The sequence below is a fragment of the Berkeleyomyces rouxiae genome (assembly GCF_048999995.1).
Source record: "Berkeleyomyces rouxiae strain 22BRR77 chromosome Unknown BrBRR77_ptg000003l, whole genome shotgun sequence".
Classification (NCBI taxonomy): Eukaryota; Fungi; Ascomycota; class Sordariomycetes; order Microascales; family Ceratocystidaceae; genus Berkeleyomyces; species Berkeleyomyces rouxiae.
Window position 1 is genome coordinate 171,841 of NW_027396493.1, and position 26,029 is coordinate 197,869.

The 26,029-nt window shown below is 53.7% G+C and overlaps 7 protein-coding genes across 7 annotated transcripts; 6 read left to right on the forward strand and 1 right to left on the reverse strand.

The window, feature by feature from the left end:
- Window positions 1-1,856: 1,856 nt before the first annotated feature.
- BROUX77_003208 (uncharacterized protein) lies at window positions 1,857-2,834 on the forward strand (the record flags this gene model as incomplete). Its single annotated transcript, XM_073747835.1, has 1 exon — window positions 1,857-2,834. One exon carries the CDS (start codon window positions 1,857-1,859, stop codon window positions 2,832-2,834), a length of 978 nt encoding a protein of 325 aa, XP_073605633.1.
- Window positions 2,835-3,603: 769 nt separating this feature from the next.
- BROUX77_003209 (uncharacterized protein) lies at window positions 3,604-7,224 on the forward strand (the record flags this gene model as incomplete). Its single annotated transcript, XM_073747836.1, has 2 exons — window positions 3,604-3,615; window positions 3,760-7,224. 2 exons carry the CDS (start codon window positions 3,604-3,606, stop codon window positions 7,222-7,224), a joined length of 3,477 nt encoding a protein of 1,158 aa, XP_073605634.1.
- A 1,000-nt stretch (window positions 7,225-8,224) lies between these two features.
- On the reverse strand, window positions 8,225-11,152 carry BROUX77_003210 (uncharacterized protein; the record flags this gene model as incomplete). The annotated part of the gene is made up of 1 exon (XM_073747837.1): window positions 8,225-11,152. The coding sequence occupies one exon, from the start codon at window positions 11,150-11,152 to the stop codon at window positions 8,225-8,227; it is 2,928 nt and encodes a 975-aa protein (XP_073605635.1).
- Window positions 11,153-11,943: 791 nt separating this feature from the next.
- Window positions 11,944-13,230, forward strand: BROUX77_003211 (uncharacterized protein; the record flags this gene model as incomplete). The annotated part of the gene is made up of 1 exon (XM_073747838.1): window positions 11,944-13,230. The coding sequence occupies one exon, from the start codon at window positions 11,944-11,946 to the stop codon at window positions 13,228-13,230; it is 1,287 nt and encodes a 428-aa protein (XP_073605636.1).
- Window positions 13,231-17,275: 4,045 nt separating this feature from the next.
- BROUX77_003212 (uncharacterized protein) lies at window positions 17,276-18,913 on the forward strand (the record flags this gene model as incomplete). The annotated part of the gene is made up of 1 exon (XM_073747839.1): window positions 17,276-18,913. One exon carries the CDS (start codon window positions 17,276-17,278, stop codon window positions 18,911-18,913), a length of 1,638 nt encoding a protein of 545 aa, XP_073605637.1.
- A 233-nt stretch (window positions 18,914-19,146) lies between these two features.
- BROUX77_003213 (uncharacterized protein) lies at window positions 19,147-22,655 on the forward strand (the record flags this gene model as incomplete). The annotated part of the gene is made up of 2 exons (XM_073747840.1): window positions 19,147-22,488; window positions 22,548-22,655. 2 exons carry the CDS (start codon window positions 19,147-19,149, stop codon window positions 22,653-22,655), a joined length of 3,450 nt encoding a protein of 1,149 aa, XP_073605638.1.
- Window positions 22,656-24,268: 1,613 nt separating this feature from the next.
- On the forward strand, window positions 24,269-24,871 carry BROUX77_003214 (uncharacterized protein; the record flags this gene model as incomplete). The annotated part of the gene is made up of 1 exon (XM_073747841.1): window positions 24,269-24,871. One exon carries the CDS (start codon window positions 24,269-24,271, stop codon window positions 24,869-24,871), a length of 603 nt encoding a protein of 200 aa, XP_073605639.1.
- Window positions 24,872-26,029: the final 1,158 nt, after the last annotated feature.

Below are 26,029 nucleotides of genomic sequence, written 5' to 3' on the forward strand. Positions count from 1 at the left end.
GTGCTGGTGATAAGGCGTCTAGGAGGAGCTGCAAAGGAACGACAAGTACACAACTGCATTTAATGATAGTTACAACCAGTCAACTAACTATATTGTGCAGCTACTATACATTAGACCTGCACTGTAGACTTTGCCGTGTTGATGCGTGAAAGTAGTTTAAGGTTGTCTGAGATGGGATGGGGGGGTTGATCGGAGGGGTTGATCCCAGAGCAGGGAGGTTGGTGGCAGCCTGTCGGCCATAAGAGATCGGGGATCATGAACTTTTTCTTGTTTTGCTAGTGAAGAATGCAGGACAAGAGACGAGAGACAAGGAACTAGCTGAGGCTGCCGTTTTTGGGTCGGGTGATGCGCGAGACGTCGGGTATAAGAGGTGAATGCGGAGAGTGATCAATAAGGTTTTGTTGACGTTGTGAGCGTTGTGCAGGCGTTAGATGGAGATAGCGAAAGGCGAGACGAGGGGGGATGGAGGAGCTAGCCTGGGGTAAACTGCTGTGTTGAGAGATCAAGAGAGGCGGATGATCAATATTCAGTCCAGACAACAGAGTTCCGTTCCTATCCCATACAGACAGAAAAGACCAATGTACATATGGACATAGGGTCAACCAACATAAACATAGCCTCTAGGACGTCGGCGTCTTTGCTTTTTGGACGGACAAGCAGAACTCCGACGGTTCAGGGGTAGTTAGCGGCAGAGCAAGATGGCCAGTAAGCACCACTCAATACGCCGGCGGAATGAAAGAATGAGCCGCACAGAGAGAGAGAGAGATTGGTCCTGGTTGGCAGGAAGGAAGAAACACCAGAGTGTTGCAGGCTGTGTAAGTGCGTGTAAGTCTGTTTCGGCGGCTTCTACCGCCTTGGCCCTGGGCTACAGCGGCCGGTGAACGGGATACAGCGGGGTTACTGGCGCAAATGGCCCTAAGCCCATTGAAATTCCGCTGCACAAGGCCCTGTAAGACTGCCGCTATTTTAGCGCCTGGCCACTAACACACAATCGAGTCTCGCAGTTAAACGGAGATAAGAATGCCGCTGCTCTTGTGCTCCCCTTCCTTGAACTCTGCAGCATCACCAGTCGGTCTGCATTTTTCTTTGCTGCATTTTGCTGCTGCCTGAGAGAGCTCATGAGGTAGAGAGAGAGCATCAGCGTCAAGAAGAATTTTTCTTTGCTGCCTGTGGACATGTGTGCGTGGCTGGGCTCCATGCTCCGGGCCTATACCGCTTGCACCAGCTCGTGATATACAGCACCACTCGCTGGGAAGCACGAAGCCATAGCTCCTCCACGTAGGCGGCTTATGCTTCAATCTTGATACTCGAGACGTGTAACAGGCGACTAGAACGTGGACGTGCAAAAAATAGCGTGTCTGGCCAGCTCAAGACGTGCTGCGCTCGGCTTTTGACTAGAGACAAGCCCTAGTCAGCCAGGCCAAGGCCCTTTGATGCTTTGATGGGTGCGGCAAACCACCGCATGAAGCCAGACGGGGTGGACCTCTGAACTGGAAGAGCCGCGGGCTTAACTCGATTCAATTTTATGTCTTTTATTGTTTGCTATTTTGGATGCCTGGAGCCGTCGTCCATCTTTATAACCGGCCGGCAGTCCGGCCTGAATGTTGGGTTTGTTTGGACTGCACTTCTCTCTCATCACCATTTCCACGACCAAGAAACTTGTTCTCTGGCCGTGGTGCTCGCTATTTCTTCTCTTTTGATTCTTCTTCATCTTTATTACTTCATATACTCTTCATCTTTATTCTCTGCATCAGTTTTAACTTTAACTTCCACTTCGACTCCATCTTCATCTTCGGCTTTACTTCCGTCTTCATCAACACATCCGTCTTACACACACACACACCCACTCGCCCATCATGAAGATTCCTCCCGTCGTCAACAGAATCCTGCCCTTCTGGATCATGGGCCATGCCGTCATGCTTTTTCTCATTGCCATGATGAGCGGGGTTGTCAAGAAGAACTTGCAAATGTTCAATGTCGACCTGTCCGATCTTTCCATGACCAACAGCGAAATGGCCTCCCTCTTCACCAAGCGTGACACGACTGTTGCTAGCCTCATTACCGCCGCCGCGGATGCCTACAACTCGGGATCCACCGACCCCGACTCCCTCATCTCGGCCGTTTTCGGTGACGACAACAACATCACCGCCGCTGACCTGGGCCTCGCCAACAAGTACGAGATTGGTCTCTGGGGCTACTGCGCTATTTCCCAGAACGGTTCCCGCAGCTGCAGCAGTGCCAAGTTTGACTGGGCCAAGAAGGCCATCAACATGTCCCTGATTGACAGTCTTCCCGACCTCACCAACGACGCCATCCAGGTCCCCAAGAAGCTCAAGGATGGCCTCAAGACCTTCACCAAGGTCAGCATGTACACTCAGGCTTGCTTTGTTAGTGCCTTCCTGCACCTGATTGCCGGTATGGTCATGGGCCTTGTCAACAGCTTCCTGAAGCCCCTGTCTCGTAAGATCTGGATCATGGGCTCTATGGGTATCATCATGGCTCCTGCCTCGGGTGCCCTGATGGCCAGTATCCTGGTCAATGTCACCGTCAGCGCCGTCAAGGATGTCTCCAAGGACTACGGTGGTTCGGCCAAGTTGAGCATCAACTTCATTGGTATGGTGTGGTCTGCCATCATCTTCGACATTGCTGCCTGCGTTATCTGGATCATGCGCGCCCACCCTGCCGATGGCAAGCCTCGCGGCTCCGTTGATGGCGAGAAGCTGATTCACGGCGCTTCTGCTACCCAGTACCAGCCTGTCGACCACTCTGGTGCCATGGGCTCTGGCGCAACACAGAACAGCCAGTCCTACGAGCCGTACTCGCAACGCGGCTAGAGCGCTTGAGCGTCCTGTACTGTGCTTGCCTTGGTTGCTGCTTGACGATCCCTTGCCCACCCGGCTTTGGCTCCCAGGGATTACCCAAAAGACTGTGTCTCTTGGTGCGCCTCTTTTTTCTTTTGTGCTTCTATTTTCTCCTTCTCTTTATGTCTTTTCGAGCTTTCTGTGCAACAATGGCCGGGTTTTGTGTTTGCCTATTATTTGCGACTGTTGCAGTTGTTGTCTGGGACTTTGGGCTTTGGGCTTTGGGCTTTGGATGGGTAAGGGCACTTACAGGTCTCTCTGAGACTCACTCTGAGTTCTCGCCTCCTCCGTCTCGGCGGGCGTTTACCATGTCCTCACTCTTGCCGTTATTGCTGTTGCCATAATCAGTTTGTTGCTTTGCTTTGTTCTCGCGTTGTTTTTTCTTGTTCCTTTTGTTCATGTTTTTTCTGTCTATAGAATAAATCACGTTGATAAAACTAAATATCAAGGTCGCCTCTTATTCGCCAACAGCAATGTGCGAAGAGCCCACACCACGCACTGTTCACACTGTGACTCACAAGTCGTCCCGGTGAAGGAAAGAACCACGAAAATCTTGTAGAACCACAGGCAACTGGTAGTTGCCACTTTGATTGACTTTTCTTCGCTTTTCTTTTTGTAGCGCACAAATTCAGTGAGGTAGAAATAGAAATTGAAACGCAATTTATTTTATTATTTCTTTTTCCCCTCACCTCCCAATCTGTTTCACTGGTCTGGCCTCCGGTCTGTGCCGGCCCTCCGCTTTATGGCTTCAAAGGTGCGTCATTGCCCCCCGTCACGATGTGAATTGTGGTGGGGTGAAAAGATGGAGGGGCATGTTCACTCTTCTCTTCTACCCACCAATCTACGGCCTCTCTCTCACCCCCTCCCTCTAATTGCGCTTTACTAACACTTTCCGCAGCCTCTTCGTCTCTGGCGTGACCTCGCTCTCCTCCCGGTCACTGCCCTTGCCTTCTACACCTCACAGAATGGCCGAGTCTATCTTCTCTCTGGCGAGGACAACGTCCTGAGCATCCGGGACACCACCAGCGAGGACCGCGTTCTCTGCTGTTCTCTCAAGATATTTGAAGCGCAGTCTATCCACGGGTTCCATCTCAGCACCCCGCCAAGTCTTGATCCTTCTTTCGATTCCAAGCAATCTATCCTGTCTCAAGAGGGTAGTCTGCTTGTCTGGGGCGGACAATCTATTTCTGTTGTGTCCTGTGCTGTTCTTGAGGATGCCATCCAGGGTTCTTTGATGCTTCTTGACAGCTGCATTTGCACTGAGACCAAAGCCCCCGATTGGATTTACGATGGCCTCATCTCACCCTTTGACTTTTCCAAGGGTGTTTTAATTCTCGCTCACAACGAGGTTCTGCCTCTATCTTTGACCCCCGACAGCACTGTTGTTCTAGGCACTGTCTTTTCTATTTCCAGGCCCATCCTTTATTCTGCCAATCTGTGTTGGATCTCACCCAAAAAGGTTCTGGTAGCAGGTGGTACAGTATTCGGCGAGATCCTCGTTTGGAATTATCGTATCGAGGATGATAACTGCAACAGCCCTTCAGGCGAGTTACTCCATGTCTTCACTGGTCACGAAGGCTCGATTTTTGGCGTCCAAATCTCCGACGAGTTTGTCGGTCCAGACGCCGATTCTAAACCAGTAAGGCTCTTGGTCAGCTGTAGCGACGACCGGACCATTAGAGTCTGGAAGATCTTAGACAGAGGTAACCTTCAGTCTTCCTTACCTTTAGTCGTTGATGGTGACATTTCAACAAACACCCTATCCACCCTACACCAGGCCCGCGAAACTGGCTTTGGAGATGCTCCTGCGGCTCTTGCAAAGAAGGGCGAATCACCCCTGTCTATGGCCATGGGTCATCTTTCGCGCATCTGGCATGTGAAGTTCCCCTCCTCAGCTTTGGTCTCTTCACCAGAGAAGTTTGTGCTACCTGTATACTCTTTTGGTGAAGATACTACTGTGCAGCTATGGCACTTTGAAACCACCTGGGCATCTCTTCTTTCCGAAACCTCCCTCTATGAACGCCCGACCACTCTCAAGTACGTAACAAGTTATGCGAACCATGATGGAAAGCATCTTTGGGCGGCTACGCTCCTGGATGATGGGCCTCTACCCCAGATTGCCACGGGAGGCGCTGATGGAAAGATCTCCATTATAGAAAAGGGTAGTTCGCATGAGGGAGTGTGTAACGGGATTCACATGGACGTCATGGTCTTGAAAGATACGCCGCCTGGAAATGACGCCAAGGATGCTGATGGCCTCCGCCAATACACCTTCATAACTGACAATTGCCTTGTTGCTACAACAAAGTCTGGAAAGCTCACAGCGGGAAAATTTAACCACGACAAGTTTGGAACAGGCGCTGTGTGGGTTGAAATAGACACAGACCAAGACACGACCAACAACCTCCGATCTTGTACAACGATGACGAGCCCCGGAACGGGGTACGCCATGCTGGGCACTAGTAGGGGCCACATTTACATCTACTCCCAAACTAAAGGCCTCCAAAAACTAGTCACGCTGTCTGGCAAGATCATGCAGCTTATTTCACTAAAAGGTGACGGCAATGAGCCGGTGATCCAAGTACTGGTGACTGTTTTCAACAGTTCCGAAACAAATATCATCACCATTGACTTTGAGACCGGCTCCATCGTGTCCGGGTTCGTCCTGACAGGCGTCGACGAGCGCTTCATCGTCACTGCAGCTGCTCTGGTCGGCGACTTTTTAGTAGTTGGCTCAAGATCCGGCTTCCTGTCAATCATTTCAACTGTCGACAACAAATACAAGCTCATGTTAGAAATTCCGCCGCGGGCATTCGACGCTGTCACGTGTATTACGGCTCTTCCTGGGCATAAATCTACCGGATTACCGTGCTTCTTGACAACTGGCAGAGATGGCAAGTATCGGATATACCAAATTTCAACTGCTACTGCCACCACCAGCCTGTTCCACGAAGCGTCTTTACCGTTTGGTCCTGTTATTCAAACAGCGTGGTTTTCTAGTCAGTCTTCTGAGCTGATTATCTGTGGCTTCCGCAGCACCAAGTTGGTTGTCTGGAACGAGTCGAAGCGCGAGCAAATTGCATCTGTGGAGTGTGGTGGTGCCCATCGTGTATTTGCTCATACGACATCAGCTGACCCAAACCATCTTCGCGTGGCGTTCACAAAGGCATCCAAGGTGTATGTGCATTCTCAGCTGAAGCCGGCTTTTCGTTCATTGAAGAAGGGTGTCCATGGTCGTGAAATTAGAACCGTAGCTCCGTGTGGGCGCTACTTGGCTTCTGGTTCAGAAGACACAACTATTCGTATCTGGGAGTATGTCAACTCGGACGGTCCAGGTCGTGGATCGCTGAACTGCGTGGCTCAATTGAGTACTCACGTATCAGGCCTGCAAAGCCTAAGGTGGATTGCGGATGAGTGGCTTTTGAGTAGCTCCGGGAACGAAGAGTTTTTTATATGGCGTATCCGAAAGCTAGATGCCAAAATTTCGGGACTTGCGGCTGTGTTCCAGGGACAGTTACCTGACAAATCCCGCGACGGTGACCTGCGCATCATGGACTTTGATGTGCATGTCGTCTCGACAGCTGATGCAGACAGTCCCGAGTTCCGTATTCACATGGCTTTTTCCAACTCGGAGCTCAAGACCTACGCCTACTCACCCAAAAATGGCTTCAAGCTGCTCGTCTCAGGCCAATTCACCGGTGCCTGTCTGCTGCAGATTCGTGAATTGAAGGGACGTGGAGAAGGAAGCAATAGCTTGCCTCCGCTGCTAACAGCTTCTACTGATGGACACCTGGCTCTGTGGGAGACTGCGTCCGGTAGCGATGAGGTTAGCGAAGAGCCCAGCAAGTATGAGTTGACACTGGCCACGTCAGCGCACCAAAATAGTCCTAAAGCGTTTGATGTGCGCTACTTTGAAACACCCGACATGGGCCACGGGTATCTCGTAGTTACGGGCGGTGACGATAACGCCGTGGGTATCGTGCGGTATATGTCTACAGCATCCGGGCCTACTTCTAACCCCAGCATCGGCGCTGTGCGTGCACCTTCGTACCACGTCACGGGCAAGTTCGCTATCCGCAAAGCCCACGCAGCCGCCATCAACGGCCTGGCTATCGGCACGTGCGGCTCAACGGCTGGTGACGACACGTGCGTTTTTGTCACGGCAAGCAACGACCAGCGCGCCAAGTTCTGGCGCATTACCGGGATACAGAGCGGCGGTGTCGGCGTGGATCTTCTGCATGATGTGTACAGCGGTGTGGCGGATGCAGGCAGCGTGGAGGAGTTGGACGATGGTAGAGGGTTTGTGATTTCGGGTGTGGGAATGGAGGTGTGGGCGGTGATGGAGAGAAAGGAGGGATCTTAGGGGGACTTCGGAGTGTCGTTTGGTTTCGACGGACTAAAATACGGGATGTGTAGCTTGACTTGACGTTGGCGAGGATTAACGCGATGAGGTTCTGAGGGGTGTGTACTACCTACATGAATGGAGATGAAGAACCCATGGCCCTGTCAACCATTTGATTTGATTGGCTTTTTAGCCTGTCTATTCGCGAGGGAATCTCGGCATACGACATTTTCATTTCATCTTTTTCATATCGATCGGAGCGATCGCTCGACATACGACAGGGGACTATTTCTAGTACCAGGAAAAATACATAACAGAAGCAAAAACCAAAACCTAAAACCATGCATACAGAAACCCCACAATCCAAAGTATAATGACAGGAGGTCTCCCACCTGCCCAGCGCAGAGGCTGTCCTTCGTCCGCGTGGCCCCAAACAAGACCCAGAGTCCTGGCCTCACCGCCGATGTAGTGATAAAAATATTTGTGCAAAATAAGAAAAAAAAAAGGGGGGTTGGCGGCGTATTCACGCCAGAGGGTTGGCAGCGCGGTTGCGCGAAAAAAGATTGGGCCCCAGAGGCTAAGCTGCCCCGGGCAGGGTCGGACCAGGCGGTGGAGGGTCGGGCGGAGGGCGAACTGGGGAGTCCCCTTCCTGCGGGTCCGTTCCCGTTACCGCACGGCGGTGTGCTAGAAGCACCGGAGGACTCTTGGCCGCTTTAGATGCCAGCCAGATGGCTCCACTCTTGATGGCTATGAGCTTCTGGAAGAAGCCCTTAGCCATCCGTTGAGGGTTGCGGGGGCAGGTCCAGATGTGCTCCGGGGTGGTCTCAGCGTCGCAGAGGGGGCAGGTTAGCACCGCGTTCAAGTGATTGAAACGGCGGTGGTAGTCTGCGTAGTCTCCGTGACCAGAAAGTGCTGTCAGGACAGCGCGGGCGAGCTTGCGCTCAGTGTCGTCAAGAAGGCTTTTCCAGGCCTTCTTAGGAGCCTCGAGAGGTCGGCTCAGGTGCGGTCTGTTGGCACAACCTTAATTCGACCACCAGGTGCGAAACTCGGTGTTGACGTGGGCGCGGAAATGGCTGCGGGCCCAGGAAAGGGACATCCCTACGGGCGTGTAGGCCCTCTCGGCGCCCATCTTGGCTTGTCGGTCCGCGAGCTCGTTGCCCCAGACGTCGGAGTGCCCCGGGACCCAAATCACTTCCACAGCGGGGGCGCCGTCTGGCCACGGTCTAGGACCTGGGTGGTCAGGGCTTTGGCCAATCCAGTCGGCGCAAGTCGTTTGGGCCCTCCGGAGAAGCTCTTCGGAGGTTCCGGGCTTCGCGCCCCATGTCGTGAGGCGGTACACCGCGGCGAGGTTGTCGGAGCAGACCCAGACCTTGCGGCACTGTGGTTTCACCCACGAGTCTACTTTTTCCAGGGCTCTGGCAATGGCCATCACCTCGGCGTCATGAACCTCGGCGTGGAAAGGAATCGGGCAGTTGCCCGTGTCCAGGACTGTCTCGTCCCGAATGATCGCCCACCCAGCGCCGACCCGGCCCTCTCCCAGCTTGGATCCGTCTGTGTATATCCAGAGGTCCGAGGGGGAAGAGGAGCGTACCAAGGCTAGGTGCGCCGCAGCTGCAGCCTTCTTGTCACCCTGTAAATGGGGGCGAGATGATGCAGGCGCGCCCGTGAAGGGGGCCGGGTAGTTTGTGGCCAGGCTGTGCGGGAGCAGCATCTTGAGCCTCCCTATTCTACCCCAGTTTGTGGCTGTCGTTCCGAGCGGGTGGTTTGGCTGCGCGAGAGTGGCCCTAAGTCCGGCCGAACCAAGGCGGCTGTCTAGGACAAAACTCATTGGCGGGAAACCGGACGCTAGGTTGTATATAGCGCATGGGGTTGTGCAATATAGCGGGAGTGCCGCACGCAGACCTCGGCGGACTGTGCGATCCAGGAGTGCCACGGCCTGCTTCAGCCCACGGGGTTGGCTAGTTGTCCCGGCTCCGTGGTTCCACCAGACGGCGGCGGCGTAGGCGAGCTTGTTCACCACACAAGAGCGGACTGCCGTGAGGGCGCCTTTCACCGGGGCCCCCTTCCAGCAACCAGACAGAATCTGAATGCCGCGTATGGTGGGTGCCGTCCTCTGGGCGACGTCGCGGATGTGCGGCACGAAGGACAGGTTGCATGACCAACGCACGCCGAGCCATCGTAGGGTATCCTTGGGGTCTATGGCATCTAGTGAGCCGCTATCGGGGAGTAGAAGACCCGGGTTTTGGCCGTGGCGCTTGCGCGTCACGTGGAGGAGTTCCGACTTGGCAAGGTCGAGCATCATGCCGTTCCTCACACACCAGTTGTTGACAATGTTGAGGGTGTGGGACAGCACCGAGCAGTTGGCTGCCAGAGACGAGCCTGAGCTGACCAGGCAGCCGTCGTCCGCATAGCCGCGGAGGGAGCACGGGAGGGCCATCCTGAAGAGTGGTGCCATGAAGAGCATGAACAAGATGGGGGAAATTGGCGAGCCTTGGGGTAGGCTCCCTCCTGTGGGCTGAAGGGGATCGTCAACGCCATCGAGCACCAACGAGGCCTTGCGGTCCGAGAGGAACGAGGACACCCATCGGCATGTCTCGGCCGGGCAATCCAGGTCGACCAGACGTTGTACCATGCGGTGCGGCTGCACTGCATCAAAAGCTCCTTTGACATCGAACGTCAAGACTGAGGATTCCATCTGGCGGTCCATGTAGTACTCCAGAGACTCAACCAGACTCAGACACATGTCTTCAGCGCTACGCCCAGGCACCGCCCCAGCGTAGTTGTCCCCAATGTGTCCCTTCTCTAGGGCCCAGAGCGAGAGTCGGCGGGCAACAATCCTTTCTAAGCACTTGGCCAGAGTTGGCAGCAGCGAGATGAGCCGGCAGGAACGCGGCGACGACCGGTCCTTCTTGTTTGGCTTGGCGAGGGCAATCCCCTTCGCTTGCTTGAAGGGGGAAGGGTGGAGCCCCCAGGAAAAACTGACCTTGAAAAGATAAGTGATCTGCTTCCCCAGAGCGGGCCAGGCTAGCTTCAGGGCGTTGTTGGAGAGGCTGTCTAGACCGGGCGCGGTGTTCTGAGGCTTCCACAAAGCAGCTTTGACCTCGTGCTTCGTGGTCGGCTCGGTCCCGACTGGGGCTTGCGACAAGTCTGGAGGGGGCAAGTCACCCGGGCGAGAGGATGGCATATGCACGCTGCGGAGAAGTGCAATCTTCTCTGTGGTGTCCTGCACCGTGGCTTCTGCACCCTCCGCCGGCGCTAGCGCTGGCGATGGTCGAGCGGGCGGTTTAGTTCTCCACTTGACAATCTGGAAAATGTCTCGCGCTTGCGTGGCCTTGGCGACCCTGTTGTCGTAGAAGTTTCCCGCAGCTTTCTTGAGGACCATGCCCAGCCGCTTCTTGGCTTCTCTGCGATCCTTTCTCGCCTCCCGTTCCGCAGTCTCTGAGTCGGCGTTGTTGACACGGTGCTTGGCTGACTGCTGTTCTGCGCTTGCCTCCCTGCAATCCTTGTCCCACCAGGGGAAACTTTTGGCCTTGCCGAGCGACCTGGGTGTCGACGCGTCGAGGGCTCCGAGAATGACTTCCTGAAGAGTCCGTGCGAAGTCATCCACGTGTTGAGTTTTTTCCGCCCGGGACAAAGGTCTCCTGCGTATACCTGCGACTAGGGCGTCCATCAAGGGCACCCCCGCTTTGCAGGCTGCAGTGAACTTCTTCCTGTCCATCTTGTCCATGACGAGTCGCCCAGGAGGGGCTGCAGCCGTCGGCTGGTCGGCAAGTGGCAGAGTAATTGTCATTGGGAAATGGTCGCTCCCGCAGGTGTACTCGTCTCTGAGCTCGGCGGTCGCGCCTAGCGCGAACAAAGGCGCCGAGAAGATCGCCAGGTCAATGACGCTACCTGACTCGTGGGTGGGTTCTCCATCAGCGTTACCGAGCAGCAGTGCCCTCTCTTCCATCCATGACAGCAGGAGCTCTGCATCCAGATCGTCCGAGGCGCTACGGGGGGTTCCAAGCACTGTGGTGTAGGTTGAAATCCCCAGTAATCACCGAGCGTGGTCCCGGCTGCATCCTTGTGAGAAGGTGAAGCGCTTCGCCCGTGCGGGAAGAACCTGCCCCCGCGTTGTAGGGGTTGACGATGGTGTATGAGTGTCCTCCGTGTACCACCTCAACCATGACCATGTCTGGGTGCTCCTCCCTCATGTACGCCTTCTGGAAGCGAAGACCGCGCCTATTTGTCGATACGTATGTGGCAACTCGGGGTTTCGAGCGCCAGTTACCCTCCGGGACAATTGCCTGATAGGTTATTTTCGTGAATTTTGAGCCGTTTTCTAGCGCCATATCGCACATCCAACACAAAAAAAAAAAAAAAAAAAAAAAAAGCAAAACAGCATGTATGATGAAAAAAATTGCAAAAAAAAAAAAAGAATTTTGATCGTGGCAGGGATCGAACCTGCGATCCTTTGCGTGTAAAGCAAATGCCTTAACCACTGGGCCACACGACCGAAGGTCTTGTGAACTTGTTGTTGTTGTTGTTCTATTTATACTCTTCCTAAACTATGGCGCCTGGATTTCCACACAACCTTCCCACATTCACTGCCTTTTGGAACATACAACTTTTTACATTAAATAAATACAATAAACGGATTCCCTGACCTGTGTTCAGTCATTGAAGATGACGGGAGGCAAGGAAAAGCTCGGCGCGTGTTTTGAACGCGCTTTTAGGGACGCGGAGCAGGCAACCCTAGCCATGGAGAGAAAAATCGATAGCTACAAGAAAACTATCGAATTCTTCGAGAAGAACGCTGAGGAGCTGGAGAAGCTCTCCAAGGAGATGGACGAACAATTCGTCCCCAAATTGGTGGAATGGGTCGTGAGTTTCCGCGCCAGCGGTCCCAACGCGACCAAGCCAGTAGAGCCGAACCGCAAGGCTGCGGACAAGGCTGTGCCCGGCCCAACCAAGGAGAAGGACATAAAGTCCAACGCGTCCGGAGGCACTGTCTCCCAAATGAGCTACGCTGGAGCTGCGGCTAAGGCAGTCGGGCAACAACAGGAGACGACCCAAAAGCAGAAGTCGAGAAAGGCGACACAGGAGAAGAAAAAGCAGGAGGCCCGCCAAGACTACAGAGTCTTCCTGAGAATGGACCAGGAGCATCAACTGCGCGACCTACACCCCATGGCAGTGCTGGGCGTGGTGAACAAGGCAGCCCCGAAGGGCAGAAAGTTCATACGGGCGAACAAGACGGCAACAGGCTTTGCTATCCTCCCGGACAAGGGAGCAGAACTGACAGCAGAGGAACTAGCCGCGGTGGCCAAGACCATGGGAGCCGGCGTGAAAGCCGAAGTCGACGACCCATGGGTATGGGTAGCGCTGAGAGACCAGCAGACCTCGTGGTACGAGCTGAGCACCGAGGGACAGATGGTGCTCGTACCCATGGATGAAGCAAAGGCCAAGCACCACGTGCAGGAGGCTTTCGGCGTGGCCCCGGCTGCGTGCAGCCTCTTGAGAGAGGGACTGAAGGCCACAGTTAGAGCAGCCTTCAAGGCTAGGGAGCTGAAGGGCCGCCCCAAACAGGTGAACTTTATGGGCCAAAAGACAAAGGCTTTCTACAGTGAACCTAGGCAAACGTGGCGCTGCGAGAAGTGTGGACGCCGACATGACAGCAAAGAATGTCGGGAAGAGACAGTGACTTGCACCAGATGCAAGAAGACTGGGCACTCAGTTGCCAAATGCCCCACGGAAACGGCACCCTGGGCGGCCAGAGCTGGCCAAGGAAACATCGCTCTAGAAGCACAAGACCCGGAGGGAGAGGGTCGGAAGCGTAAGCAAGCCAGCGGGGCGGGGGCGGACTCGACAATACGGGGCACAGAAATAGGCCCATCGCCCGCCGAGAAGGAGACGACTGGAAATGCGACAGGAAAGGAGGTCAGAAAGGAAAAAGCGACTCCGGGAACTGACACGGCGGCCAACAAGAAGAAGGTAGCGGAGACTACCGACGACATGGAAATCACCGACGCCCCTACTACTCATGAATAGAGAAACCAACAAATTTCTCCTATGGCAGGCGAACCTCGGCAAAGGACGAAATGCACAGGCGGCACTGGCAAGCGCTGCTGTCAAACACCTCCCGCATGTCATATGTGTACAGGAGCCCCATTTCGTACGAGACAAGAACAGACCGAAGACTGTGTCTATAACAGGATACAGGCTATTCGCGCCAACCGATGACTGGATAGAAAGGCCACGCGTTCTCATTTTCTGCAGAGAAGATGTGAAGGCACGTGGACTGCAATGGGAACCTCCACACCCAGACATTCAAAGCCTGGTGGTGGAGACGCAAGGAGGAGAGATACGGATCACCAATGTATACAACGCCCCGAGAGGATCCAAACGCTGCGGTGAGGCAGCAAAAAAATTGATGGAAACAAGACCAAGCCGAAAAGCCATAATAGTGGGTGACTTCAACCTAAGGCATCCAATCTGGGATGGCGAAGCGCCCCCCGAAGGAAGAGAACCGCAGGCACAAGAGCTGGTAGACTGGGTGGAGAGCGGATCTATGGTGGTTCTGAATGACCCCGGGATACCAACACACGCGAGAGGGGGCGTTTTGGACCTTTCAGTGATAGGGTGCGAGCTTTACAGCAAGGTGGGATGGTTTGGGTCACATGACGAGGTGGATGTGGGAAGCGATCACACCTTGTTGGAACTGATGCTGACGAGAGCCCCCGTGACAAAAAACGACCGATCGAGAATGCGAATTGCACAAGATGGACCAGAAGCGATACTCGACAGAGCAAAGACCGAGAGCACAAGAATTGACCGGTGGTGGACGACCCAAGAAACAGGAAACGTTGACTTGGACAGACTCACTGAGGAAATTTTGACAAGCATCTCCCAGGCAGCTTTGACAAAGGCTAAGAAGAACGGAGGAAGAGACCATCCATGGTGGACCCGTGAGTGCCAGGACAGACACAAAGAAGTACTGGCAGCCAGAAGAGCCCTGGGGAGCACTTCTGCGATCACCCAAGCTGCCCGAGGAGAGTACCTGGCGACCATTAAACGAGCAAAGGCAACCTTCTACAACGGCAAGATAAACGGAATGGCCCAGACAAAGGAAATCTACAAAGCCGTGGGCTGGACAGGAAGCACCACGCGCACCGAGTTACCGGCGGTCCGCACAACTGAGGGGACGCTGGCCAGGACGACTGCGGGAAAGGCCGACGCATTGCTGGAAGCGCATGTGAGAAACAGACTGCCGGACGTGGCACCTCCGACGATACCGGAAGACCGCCACCCCTTCACACTGGATCTCACGGTTGAAGAAGTCAAGAGCGCCGTGTTTGCACCTAAGAACACGGTCCCAGGACTAGACGACATTCCTAACCAGGCTCTAAAGCTGGCATGGGAAGGACTGGGAGAACACATCACTAGACTTTTTAGGCTGTGCATCGAAAGAACACATCACCCCAAGCCTTTCAAGACCGCCTGCCTGGTGCCAATTCCAAAGCCAGGTAAGGCCGACAAGAACAACCCGAGGTCGTTTAGACTAATCTCACTGCTCCCCACGCTTGGGAAAGCTCTGGAAAGATTGATGGCAAGAAGACTAGCGAGGGAGGCCCTTGAAAGAGGTGTGATACACCCTTACTACGCTGGAGCGGTGCCGCAACGAGCGGCGGCGGACCTGACCCTATCCTTGGTGACGGAGGTTAGACACGCATGGAAACAGAAACAGGTGGCATCGGTGCTCACGTTTGACGTCAAGGGCGCGTTCGATGCGGTCACGCCAAACAGAATGGTGAAAAGGCTTGTGGAACAGAAGTGGCCAGCAATTTACTGTGGATGGGTCAAATCATTTTTGGAAAACAGGACAGCGAGGATGAGGATAGACGATGAGGTGTCGCCAGCAGAGATGCTCCCAGGGACTCTGCCTCAGGGATCGCCAGTCTCACCTGTGCTCTTCATGCTATTCATGTGTCCCCTATACCTCATTCAGATGCTCAGAGGATATGCAGATGACGGGTGTCTGTTGGCGACGGGCCGGAACCTGCAGGAGACTACCACAAGCTTGGAGCGGGATCTACAGGGTGTGGAGAATTGGTGCCAAGCGAACGGACTCAGTCTGGACCAGGGAAAGACGGCACTGATACACTTCCACAAGAAGGGAACAGAAGGGCCAGCAGCAAAGATGGCAGACGGATCCCAAGTCATACCCACGCCGAATGGGGACGCCCTACGATGGCTGGGGGTACACTTCGACCAGAAACTCACGTTCAAAGGGCACACGGAAGTGATGATGAGGAAAGCTCGCAAGGCTGCTGATGCGATGCGGATTTTGGCAGGGTGCTACAAGGGAGCAGAAGTCCAGGCGATGGTGAACGCGACAAGAGCATGCGCGATCTCAAACCTGACTTACGCGGCAGCCACTTGGTGGCCAGCCCCTCGAGGAAACATGTCAGATGACAAGCGCATGAAGACCATCACCGGGAAAATGGACGTGGTAGCCAGGGCCGCATACCGAGCAGCCGCGCCCGCCTACAGGACAACGCCAGTGGACCTGGTACACCACGCCGTCGGGGCCCCGCCGATCACGGTGATGCTTGACGACATTATCAGAGCTGAGGCTATCAGGAGAGCCAAGTACAAGCACGGAGTGCATATCCCTGACGCCTTCGACGGATGGACGGATTGGATACTGGGCACACTACCGAATAGGTACACGAAGCTCAACTGCTGGGCCAGATATGGCGGTGCTCCCGCCCCTGAGGAAAGAAGGACGGCCTATGGTTCGAAGCTGGAAGAAGCAGAAAGACACACCCAGGAGATCACAGACGAAAGTTCACCAATTCTGTGGGCTTACTCAGATGGGTCTAAGGACTCCAAAGGTTACGCTGGCTCAGGATGGGTTTTGATCAAGCAAGGGGAAGAACTGGCCACAGACAAACTGCATCTGGTGGTCGGGGCAGAAGTTGCGGACGCGGAGGCGATTGCGGCGAGACACGCTGCAGCCGAAGCAGCCAAAGCCACTGCAAACATGGAAAACATCAAAATCATTATCTGCCTAGATAACCGCAGCGTGGTGGATAGGCTGAACGCCAGGCTCCCAGTTTGGGGCACCTCGCAGGAAGCTATAGACGAAACAAGAGACCTTATGCGGAAGTGGAAAGACGGACACCCAGGCCGAAGCTGGGAAGTTAGGTGGGTTCCGGGCCACAGAAGCATCCCGGGAAACGAGCGAGCGGACCAGCTGGCGAAAGAGGCCACTACAGAGGAAACAGCCCAGCCCAACCCATTGTGGATTTTGGCTGCACTGAAACGATGGCGCAAGCGGGAGTTCCAAGCAGCGACAGATCGATGGTGGAAAAGCACCGGGCGAAATCTGGAAGCACCGGTGGCATGGAAGGCTACGGCCGGAAAGCACAACCGAGTCAGCGTCGGCAGAGTCCTCGCGGCTAGGTCGGGGCACGGAGACTTAGACAAGTACCACGTCCGCTTCGAGCACGACACGCCGTTAGGGTGCGAGAGATGCGGGGCCGAGAAAGACGGCCCACATGTTTGGACATGCAAAGGCCTACAGAAAAGATACAGCAGGTCATGGGTAGAGCGTCTATTGAAGACGGCACGAGGGGCAAAGACGTTGGCCGAGAGAGTCGACAAACTGGCACAGAGGGGCCCCGGGCGGCAACGCCTCATCAACCAAGCATAGGCCGGCAGAAAGACCGAGCCATTTTCTACTTTTTTTCCTTTGTCTAGTTCTTTATATTTCGTTATTTATTTTACTAGGAGCTTTGAGGTGACGTTAGGGTCGTTCTGGAGGCTACGAGCCTCCGTGTTCCAGCTGTTTGTTCTCTTCGTTCAGGTGCAGACCTGCTCTTTTCATAGTTATACTCTTTTCACAGGTGGACTAGCCGCCTGTGACGCCCATTCGACCAGTGAACCCTGGCACACGGCGTAAAAATAAACAACAACAACAACAATCAAAAAAACTTCCCTCCTACAACTCCAGGAAAAGGAGGTAACCCTAAGCAACCCTCGAACTCACCACACAAACGAAGACAACAACGACGGCGACATCGACGCGAAGATGTCTAGCCAACAGAGGCAGGCTTTCGAGAAGCAAAGCCGTATGCTTGAAAGTCGTCGAAAAGTCGTCGAGGATCTTATACTCCCGCTGCTAGAGGCATTCGAAGCCAAATGTGCGGAGTACAAGGACGAACTGAACGCGTCCGCGATCGACACAACACTGAACACCATCGAGACCATGACCGCCACACTCATGGTCACCCTTCTCAACGGGTCGCCCCCCGCTGACGCCACCGCCACCCGGACTGAGACGACAAATGACACCAACAAGACGAAGGCCGGAACTACCCAGGCTCAGAAGACGAAGCCGGCCGACCAGCTGGCCCCCCCGACGCGCCAAGAGGCGCCCGAACCGAAGGCAACGTATGCAGGAGTTGCCGGCAACGCAGTAGCCCAACCCGCTACTACAAAGGCCGCCCAGCAAGGTGGCCAACCCTCCAACGAGCCCAAGCAGTCGGGTGAGTGGGAGGCCGTCTCTAGCAAGAGACAGAAGAAGAGAAAGAGAGCTGCCGCCAAAAGCTCCGAAACCCCCAGCCCTGAGAAACGCGTCTCCAAGCCGGAAGCGCGCCAGGATGACCGAATCTTCGTCCGCTTGGTCAGCGGATCCGACAAACGTGAAGCAGACAGCTTCATTGTGACGAACCAGCTGCGCGCACTGAGTGACAGCATCAAAGGGGCGCTACTTGGCGCCTATCACATTAGGACTGGCTTTGCCCTAAAGCCGCGCAACGCGGAGGGCCGCACTGCACTTCTGGAGCAGTCAGAAGCCATCAAGGAATGGTTCGGTCCCGGCACTACTATCGACAAGGCGTCCGTGTGTGACGCCTACATAGTTGGGCCTGCAAACAGATACATCAGCCTGGGCAGTGCTGGTAGCGCTGAAGTCACACCCGACATGATTGCGGAGTGCTTCGAGGCGGCCACCAAAGCCACCCCCGAACACGTCAGCCCGAGCTACAAGGGCAACGAAGCGACCTTCGTGGTCAAAATCCCAGCCGAGGGTACAAAGGTCCCTAGACAAATTAGGATGGGATCCAGACTTATTCTCACCCGCCTTCTGCTCGAGAGGCCCAAGGCGCACAAGCAGTGCACCAAGTGCTATGCTTGGCACAATGAGAAGCTCTGCGCGAGAGCCCAGCTGTGCAGACACTGCGGCTCTAGCGAACACGCAAGCGATGAACACCCCACTTGCTGCACCGTGCCACACGAATGCGTGTCTAAGTGCATAATTTGCCGAGGCCCACACCCGGCAGACGACCCGGAATGCCCTCTCCGAAACAGAAACCTTAGCGCGCAGGAGAAGCGAGAAACCCGCACAGCGCAGCAGGAGAAGTACGTGGGAGTCCGCAATGAAAAGTGCGGGAAAATCCCCAGATCTCAGGGAATCACAGAGCCAGAAACCTTAACAGACCCACCAGCCGCGAGACAGGAGACTAGCGTGGCGGTAGAGGACCTGACTTCCCAGGAGCCTTCGGCCGCCCAGCCCCACCTCCCAGCCCCGGAGGCTCCAGACGTGGAGACACAGGGTTCGGAGCAGGACACGCCCAGAACGCGCGCTTCAAGAGAACCCAGCAGTGCCCCCAAGCCAATCCGCACTAGCAAGCGGACCGCCAATCGACCCAAGCCCAGTGATAACTAATATATAGTACAAACACACAAGGAATCAACGGGCTGAAAATATTTCAGTTCAATGCTCATCGTGGTTACAACAACCACATTACCGCCATTCAGACGGCAATAGCAGTAAAAGCGGACATAGTTTGCGTCCAAGAACCATACATTGGGAGAGATTTAGCAGAAGCGAAGACGGTTTACGTTGGATACTACCACACCTATGCACCATGCGCGAAGTGGGTAGAGCGTCCAAGAACGATGACGTACGTCCGAAAGGACCTAGTCTCAGAGCAAGTCACGACAGCCGACAACATGGGACATCGTGACATGGTGATTGTGCGCCTGAGCCAAGGGACCATGATTGCCAACATATACAACCCAAACCCGGGAGGCGATCAACGCTGGATAGCCGCCGCTAAAACACAGGAAATCGTGCGGGGGCAGAAAGCAATACTGTGCAGAGACTGGAACACACACTCACCCATGTGGGATAGTGAATCCAACGAGTCCTCCGACAGTGACAAACTGGTAGATTGGGTTGAGGAGTCGGGGGCCGTCCTCCTGAACGTCCCGGACATCGCAACCTGTCATGTCAACCCAGCATCCCCCTCGGTGATAGACTTGTCATTCGCCACGGTGGAGCTCAACACAGGACACCTCTGCACCACGGAAGTACGCAGTGATGTCGACTGCGGGAGCGACCATGAGGTGTTGATCACGACGGTCACTGGAGCCCCCGCTCAAAGATCTGGCCGCACGGCGAGGTACAAGATGGACCAGATGGACAAAGAAAGGTTTCTGAAGCTGTGCGCAGAAGAAGCCGCTGGCCTCTCAATACATCAAATGACAACTCCAGAGGAGATCGACCTAGGAGCCAGGAGGATCGGAGAAGCTATGACCCGGGCTCTGGATAGGTCCACCCCCAAGACTGTTGGCAAGGGGACTGGAAAACGATGGTGGAACAGTGACTGTGACTCTGCAGTCCGAGAGTTACGCCGAGCGAAAGTTGCGTGGCTGGCACACCGGGGAAACGATGTGTTCGAGCTGTACAAGGCCAAGCGTAAGATTTTCCACGCAGAAGTGCGCAAGGCCAAGAAGGAAATGTGGAAGCGGAACATCGAGGCCATCCAGGAACCGGGTGACGTCTTCAAGGCACTGAGATGGACGCGGGCTGCGGCCACGTACAGCATGCCTCCTCTGGCTTCAGGGAGCGGAACGGCGTCCACGACAACCGAAAAGGCGCTGCTCCTCCTAGACACTCATACACAAGCCGAAGAGTTAGAAGAAGAAGCAACTGAAAACTTGAGCAACCGACGAGATAGGGCAGCACGAGAACTTGGTGAAGTGACCGAAGAGGAAGTTCGCACCGCGCTCTTCCGACTGGGCAACACAGCGCCAGGTACAGACAGCATCCCTAACAGCGCCTGGAAGACCGCATGGAAAGTTCTGGGTCCACACTTGACGGCACTGTTCCGAGGCTGTCTGGAGGTTGGTTGGCATCCGAAATCCTTCAAGACAGCCGTTCTGGTAGTCATCCCGAAACCAGGGCGAGATAAATCGCTCCCAAGAAGCTACAGGCTCATCTCACTCCTTTCGACGTTGGGAAAGGGTCTGGAAAGACTGGTGGCACGTCGCCTGGCGGTCCAAGCAGTTGAACTCAAGATCATCCCCCGCGCCTACGCTAGCGCAGCGCCACGGCGCGCGGCTGCGGACCTGACACTAGCTCTGGCGGACAAGATAAAAGGGAGGTCAAGGTACAAAGAGACAACCACTTTCGCCACATACGACATCAAGGGTGCGTTTGACGCCGTGAAGCGAAGACAAATGGTCCGCCGGCTCAGGCAGCAAGGTTGGCCAACGAAGCTGATCAGGTGGGTCGAATCTTTCCTGACCGGGCGAGAGGTCTCCCTGTCCATAGAAGGAGGGGAAGCGGTCACTAGGCAAGTAGGAGGCAGTCTGCCTCAAGGCTCCCCGGTGTCCCCCATCCTCTACATGCTATATATGGCGGACTTGCACAGCACGTGCATGGGACTTGGATACGCAGATGACGGCCTGCTCGCGGTATCGTCAAGAAATGCAAAGACAAACAATCTCTCTATCACCGAACTTCTGTCCAAGGTCGATAGGTGGTGCAGAGAAAACGAACTCGAGCTAGACTGGGACAAGACAGGACTGCCACACTGCCGGCCTGGTGACTGCTCAGCCAAGAACACCGTCAAGCTTGCGAATGGCAACATCCTGAAGCCGTTAAAGTCCTTGAGATGGCTTGGCGTGTGGTGGGACTCTGCTTTCAACTTCGCGGAGCACGCCAAACAGGTCACGGCCAAGGCCAAGAGAACTACCAACGCCCTTCGCGCACTTGCTGGAGTGTACCATGGCACCCCGGTGAAGAGCCTGCTACATGTGGTGAGGAGCTGTGTGCTCCCGCAACTGACATATGCGTCATCCACGTGGTCTTCCTTCATGCATAAAACCAGAGGGACTCAGAGATTGGAACTGGCACTGAGAGCTGCCCTTAGAGCTGCCCTGCCAGTCTATTGCACGACGCCCATCAAGCTACTGCACATCTTTTCCGCGGTGCCGACCATGGAGATGCTGCTCAGAGACTATGAGAGAGCTGCTGCCATCCGCGCGTCTACGGTAGACAACTACCACCCTTTGTACATCACAGAACTAGGTGGTCACATAGACGAGTACAAGAAGATGCTTCCGAACCCTATACACGAGTCCGAGAAACTTCTTCCAGAAGAGAAGGGCCCACCGGAGCCCCTGCCCCCGCAGCTGGACAAAGAGGAGGCTGCTGAGCAGCACCAAAGAGAAGTCGCCGAGTCGGGCCCAAACACTGTATGGGCCTACTCAGATGGCTTGCGCGACGAGAACGGCAGAACAGGAGCAGGCTGGGCGATCCTCTGCGGAGGCACCAAGCTTTGCGAAGGGTTTGGGTCCTGTGGTACCCTGCAAGAAGTTGCGGATGCCGAGGCTGTCGCTGCCGTCAACGCGGTCCGAGCAGCTGTCGAAAATACTCCTCCGGAGGCGGGTAGCCTGTACCTGTGCCTCGATAACCTGGGCGTAGCGCAACGCATCGCCTGCAGATCCAAAAAGCATGGCACATCCCAAGGAGAGGTTGATGAGATCCGCCGGTTGCTTCACGACTGGAAGGGAGGCACCGAGCACTTGTCACTGGATGCAGCGGTTGGCGCTGTTAGATGGGTCCCGGGCCACACCAACGTCCCCGGAAACGAGCTCGTCGATGGGTTGGCAAAGAGAGGATGTGAGAGCGAGGTCCTGCTTGTCAGGCCTGGCGGCATGTCCCCTGCGTCAGCACGCAGATGGAAGAAGTTGCAGCTGAACGCCGAGTTCAAGGCGTGGACCAAGAGTTGCGAGCCTAGAAGCCAAATTGGGGCTCGCTTCGAGTCGACAAACGCCTACAAGGTTGACTGGCTTAAGGGCCAACACAGATCCACCATCGCTCGCATCCTGACTGCCCGAGCGGGCCATGGCGACTTCGCGGAGTACCATGACCGGTTCGACCATACAGAGGCCGAGAAGAACTGCCCGCTTTGCCAGCAGCCAAAGGAACCCTTCCACCCTTGGTCCTGTGTGAGCAACAAGCGACGACTGCGGAAGAACTTTGTCAAAAAGCTACACCGCAAAAACAGCTCATGCAAGTATCTTGCAAAGAGATTGGAGGTGAAATGGCGCCATTACAGAGCGCACGCACCGAGAGAGGCGACCCCATCAACGGGCGCAACAATTTCAGAGGATGAACGAGCGAGGGGGAGCGGGGGGAGGTGATGAGAGTGGTTTTGTTTTTTGCGGTGTTTCTGCGTGTTTTGTGTTCTTTCATTTTCTTTGCTATTCCCTTTTTTTTTTTTTCTTTTTTTTTTTTTTTTTTTTTTTACTTGTGTTCTTTTGCTCATAGCGGAGTGTGGACCACTGGTTCTTCAGGGCTTGGGGATGGTGCGCCATCCCGAACACACAGAAACTATGCGGCGTGTCGAGCGGAGGACTTTAAATTTCCGTCCGGCAACCAATCCGGCGTCGTTTGATCTTGGTGATTCCGGTAGACGTTAAATATAGTCAAGTCAAGTCAAACCAAGCCACTGTGCTATGCGCTAGCTGGGTAACTTGGCCTCTTTGTAGTGATCCCAACAGTGATAGTTTGACAGCGGTCGCTCTCTTACGTTCTCATTTGCGCAGCTTCGGAAGACAAACCGCGCTGTTAATTCCGTGGGTTATCAGCCAAAGACCCCCTAGAGCTTACCTAGTACTCGTGAACCTAAAATATTTTTGACGCGCTCTTCATTACCAAGTGTGCTTTAATTCGTCATGCCCTTGAACTGCTTGATATGAACGAGTATTTTGGCACGGTTGGCAATCGTTCTGTTCGTTTTCCAGCTCGCTAAACACCACCTTGCTTTTTACGGGGGCGTATACATGATGCAAAGCTATTAGTACATGCCATCCATGATTGTTTCTTCCGCCAACGAAGCAACTTTGAGCTGTGTTGATAGCTGTAAATGTCGGAACTCTTTTCATAATTGTTGATAGGCATGTGTGTTTCATTGTTAGTGAGAATTAGGAGTTTCTACAGCCAAATTTACCCGGGTTTTGTTCGAGTGTAACATATTTCGTCGTACAAAGCTACACCTTTTGAGAGAGAATATGTGTGAATCGTATATGCATTGCAAGGATGTACAGATCTAAGATTTACACCGTCTTCCGCTCTTGCCCCTCTCTTGTATGGGCTATTAGGTGGAAGGGTTTTTCCTGTAGTGCTTAGTTGGGATATTATGCCCATGATTATAACAGAGATGGTAATGTTTAAGTCCGGCACCCTTCTACATCTGTGCGTAGACGGCTCAAGATAGACCATGTCCAAAAAAGAAATACTTGTGCACACATATTCAGGGACTGTTAACCGCCGGACTTAGGGAATAGCATCATCACCCCGAGCTTATACCAGCCAAACTGCAAAGGGAAGAGATGTTGATGGCGAGATATACCAGAGCCTCTATTCATTTGCTTACGATCGGTTGTGACTTTTGTCTATGTTGTAATACCGTTTGTCATGATACGCGACCAAGCTCATGAGGTAAACTGGGATGGAAGAAGGTGCTGGGCTTGGAAGCTCTGCATATAGACAGACGGTCTGGGTGACATGCGCGAAGCTTGAAAGCACACCCGCGATCCATAGCCAGCTGGAATTTGTATATATAACATGAGCTCTGCACTTCGATAATGCCATTCAAAGTGCCATCTCTCACTCATCTGCTCATCTGAACAGTCCTTCACTACTACCTACACAACTATTCTTTCTACCATCTTCATTCTGTTTTATCACAATCTTACATCATTTTCTACTTTTCTTTCCACCAACATGGTTTCCCTGAACATCCTAGCGACTGCTCTTCTCTGCTCTACGGCATTCGCCGCCTATGCCCGCACTGCAGCTGATTTAGACTTGAAGGTCAATCGCGAAAGTGCCGGTTGGGTGAATGTGAGGGACAAGGATAAGAGTAGCTTCAATGCAAAAATCCTTTGTGAGGTGTCTACAGGCATCCTCGAAGTCAGTTACCTGTTTAACTCTGGGAGCAAATTCAAGAACTCCGAGGCCCTCTTGGCTATCTGGGAAGACGTTACCGGCACCGATGCTATCAACGTGAGATACATTATCTACGAGCATATTGCTGACAGAACGACGGTAAAGGTTCTGGAAACGATTTGGAATAACGCTGGAATCAACCCGGAGGACAGATTTATTGATACAGACATTGTGTACCCTCTAGCTGATGGTGAGATGAGCTTGGACTGGAGCAGCCTTGGCAGCACGCCACGTGGTTCCGATGTCATGGAATTTTGCACTGATTATGAAAATACCGACAAGCTTCGGATGAACTGGTTCCAGTTCGGCAGGACCATCAGAGCAGGCCGTTGGTTGAGCGTCAACGTCTCGCCCTGGACGCCGTCGTTGGACAACTAAACAGTTAACCGTATTACACCTCACTTTGGAAAAGTGGGGTATAATACGGTTAACTAATCTATCCGAACTCTAATTCGAACCCAAGCTGCTCTGGTCAGCCGCCACGTGACGACAAGTTATAACCGGCGGCGCCCACATAATGGGGTAGTCATCCTTTCGGGCAGAATACACTTTAATAATTAAGAATAGCCAATTTGGCGCATGAACCCAGGGATGTTTAGTGGAGCAAACTCTTGGCGCATTAGTTACTGTCTTGTTGCCGCTGTCATATCCATGCTACACAAAAGCGCGCTAGTTAGTCCGCTTGTAACATGAAGTACCGGGCGCTTGGGCCACCTCCCAGTGCCCCGAAAACGAGTGCTGTGGGACTTGATCTGTGGGTTAGGGTTGTGCTAACCGTGACATTCCAAGTTTGACGTTGATTGGATGATGCAGTAACTAGTTAGTTAGTCAACTATCTAGAGAGTTTGCGCTTTTTTTATGTGGTGAATAAGTCGGTGCTTGTGTCCTTTTCATTCTGCATCGAACCCCTTGTAATAGTTACAGCTCCTCGACCAGAATTTGTTTCCTGGCGTAAAAGGAAACCTACGACGGGCTTGTATTAGTTGAGCTCCTAATACTTGTCCTGCCAAGTTATATTTCTGGAGCTGTAGCTTACAGTGGCATTATGCCATGAAGGAGAACACAAGTAACTATGTACATATGTACGTATGATTAGTTAGGGGAAAAGAAGGAAGATTCCGAGAGGATTAAAAAAGAACTTAGTCTCTTGTCGGTTCACGAACCAAGATTGATAGATGATTCAAGCTGCTCGTTGTTCTAACAAGATCTAATAGCCAGGCCACTGATATTCTAGCTAGTCATCAAGTGAAAAGGCAGCCAATACTCACATTCTACTCAAGCACAGGAACGAAAGTCTCAAGAAAAGACTATATGGCACCTAGCTAGAAACTTGAGAGAATGATGAGCAGACTCTCAATTACTGAACCTTTTTAGTCAGACTTTATTTCTACATAACCATTAGAATATATGTCGGTATTCTTATCATGACGGGTCTCTTGATATTATAGAAAGTATCTGCAAATCGACTTTTTCTGTAGTGCAGAAATCAAGATCAATAGTCGTGAGTCTACAAGCAGACTGCTTGTATATTCCAAG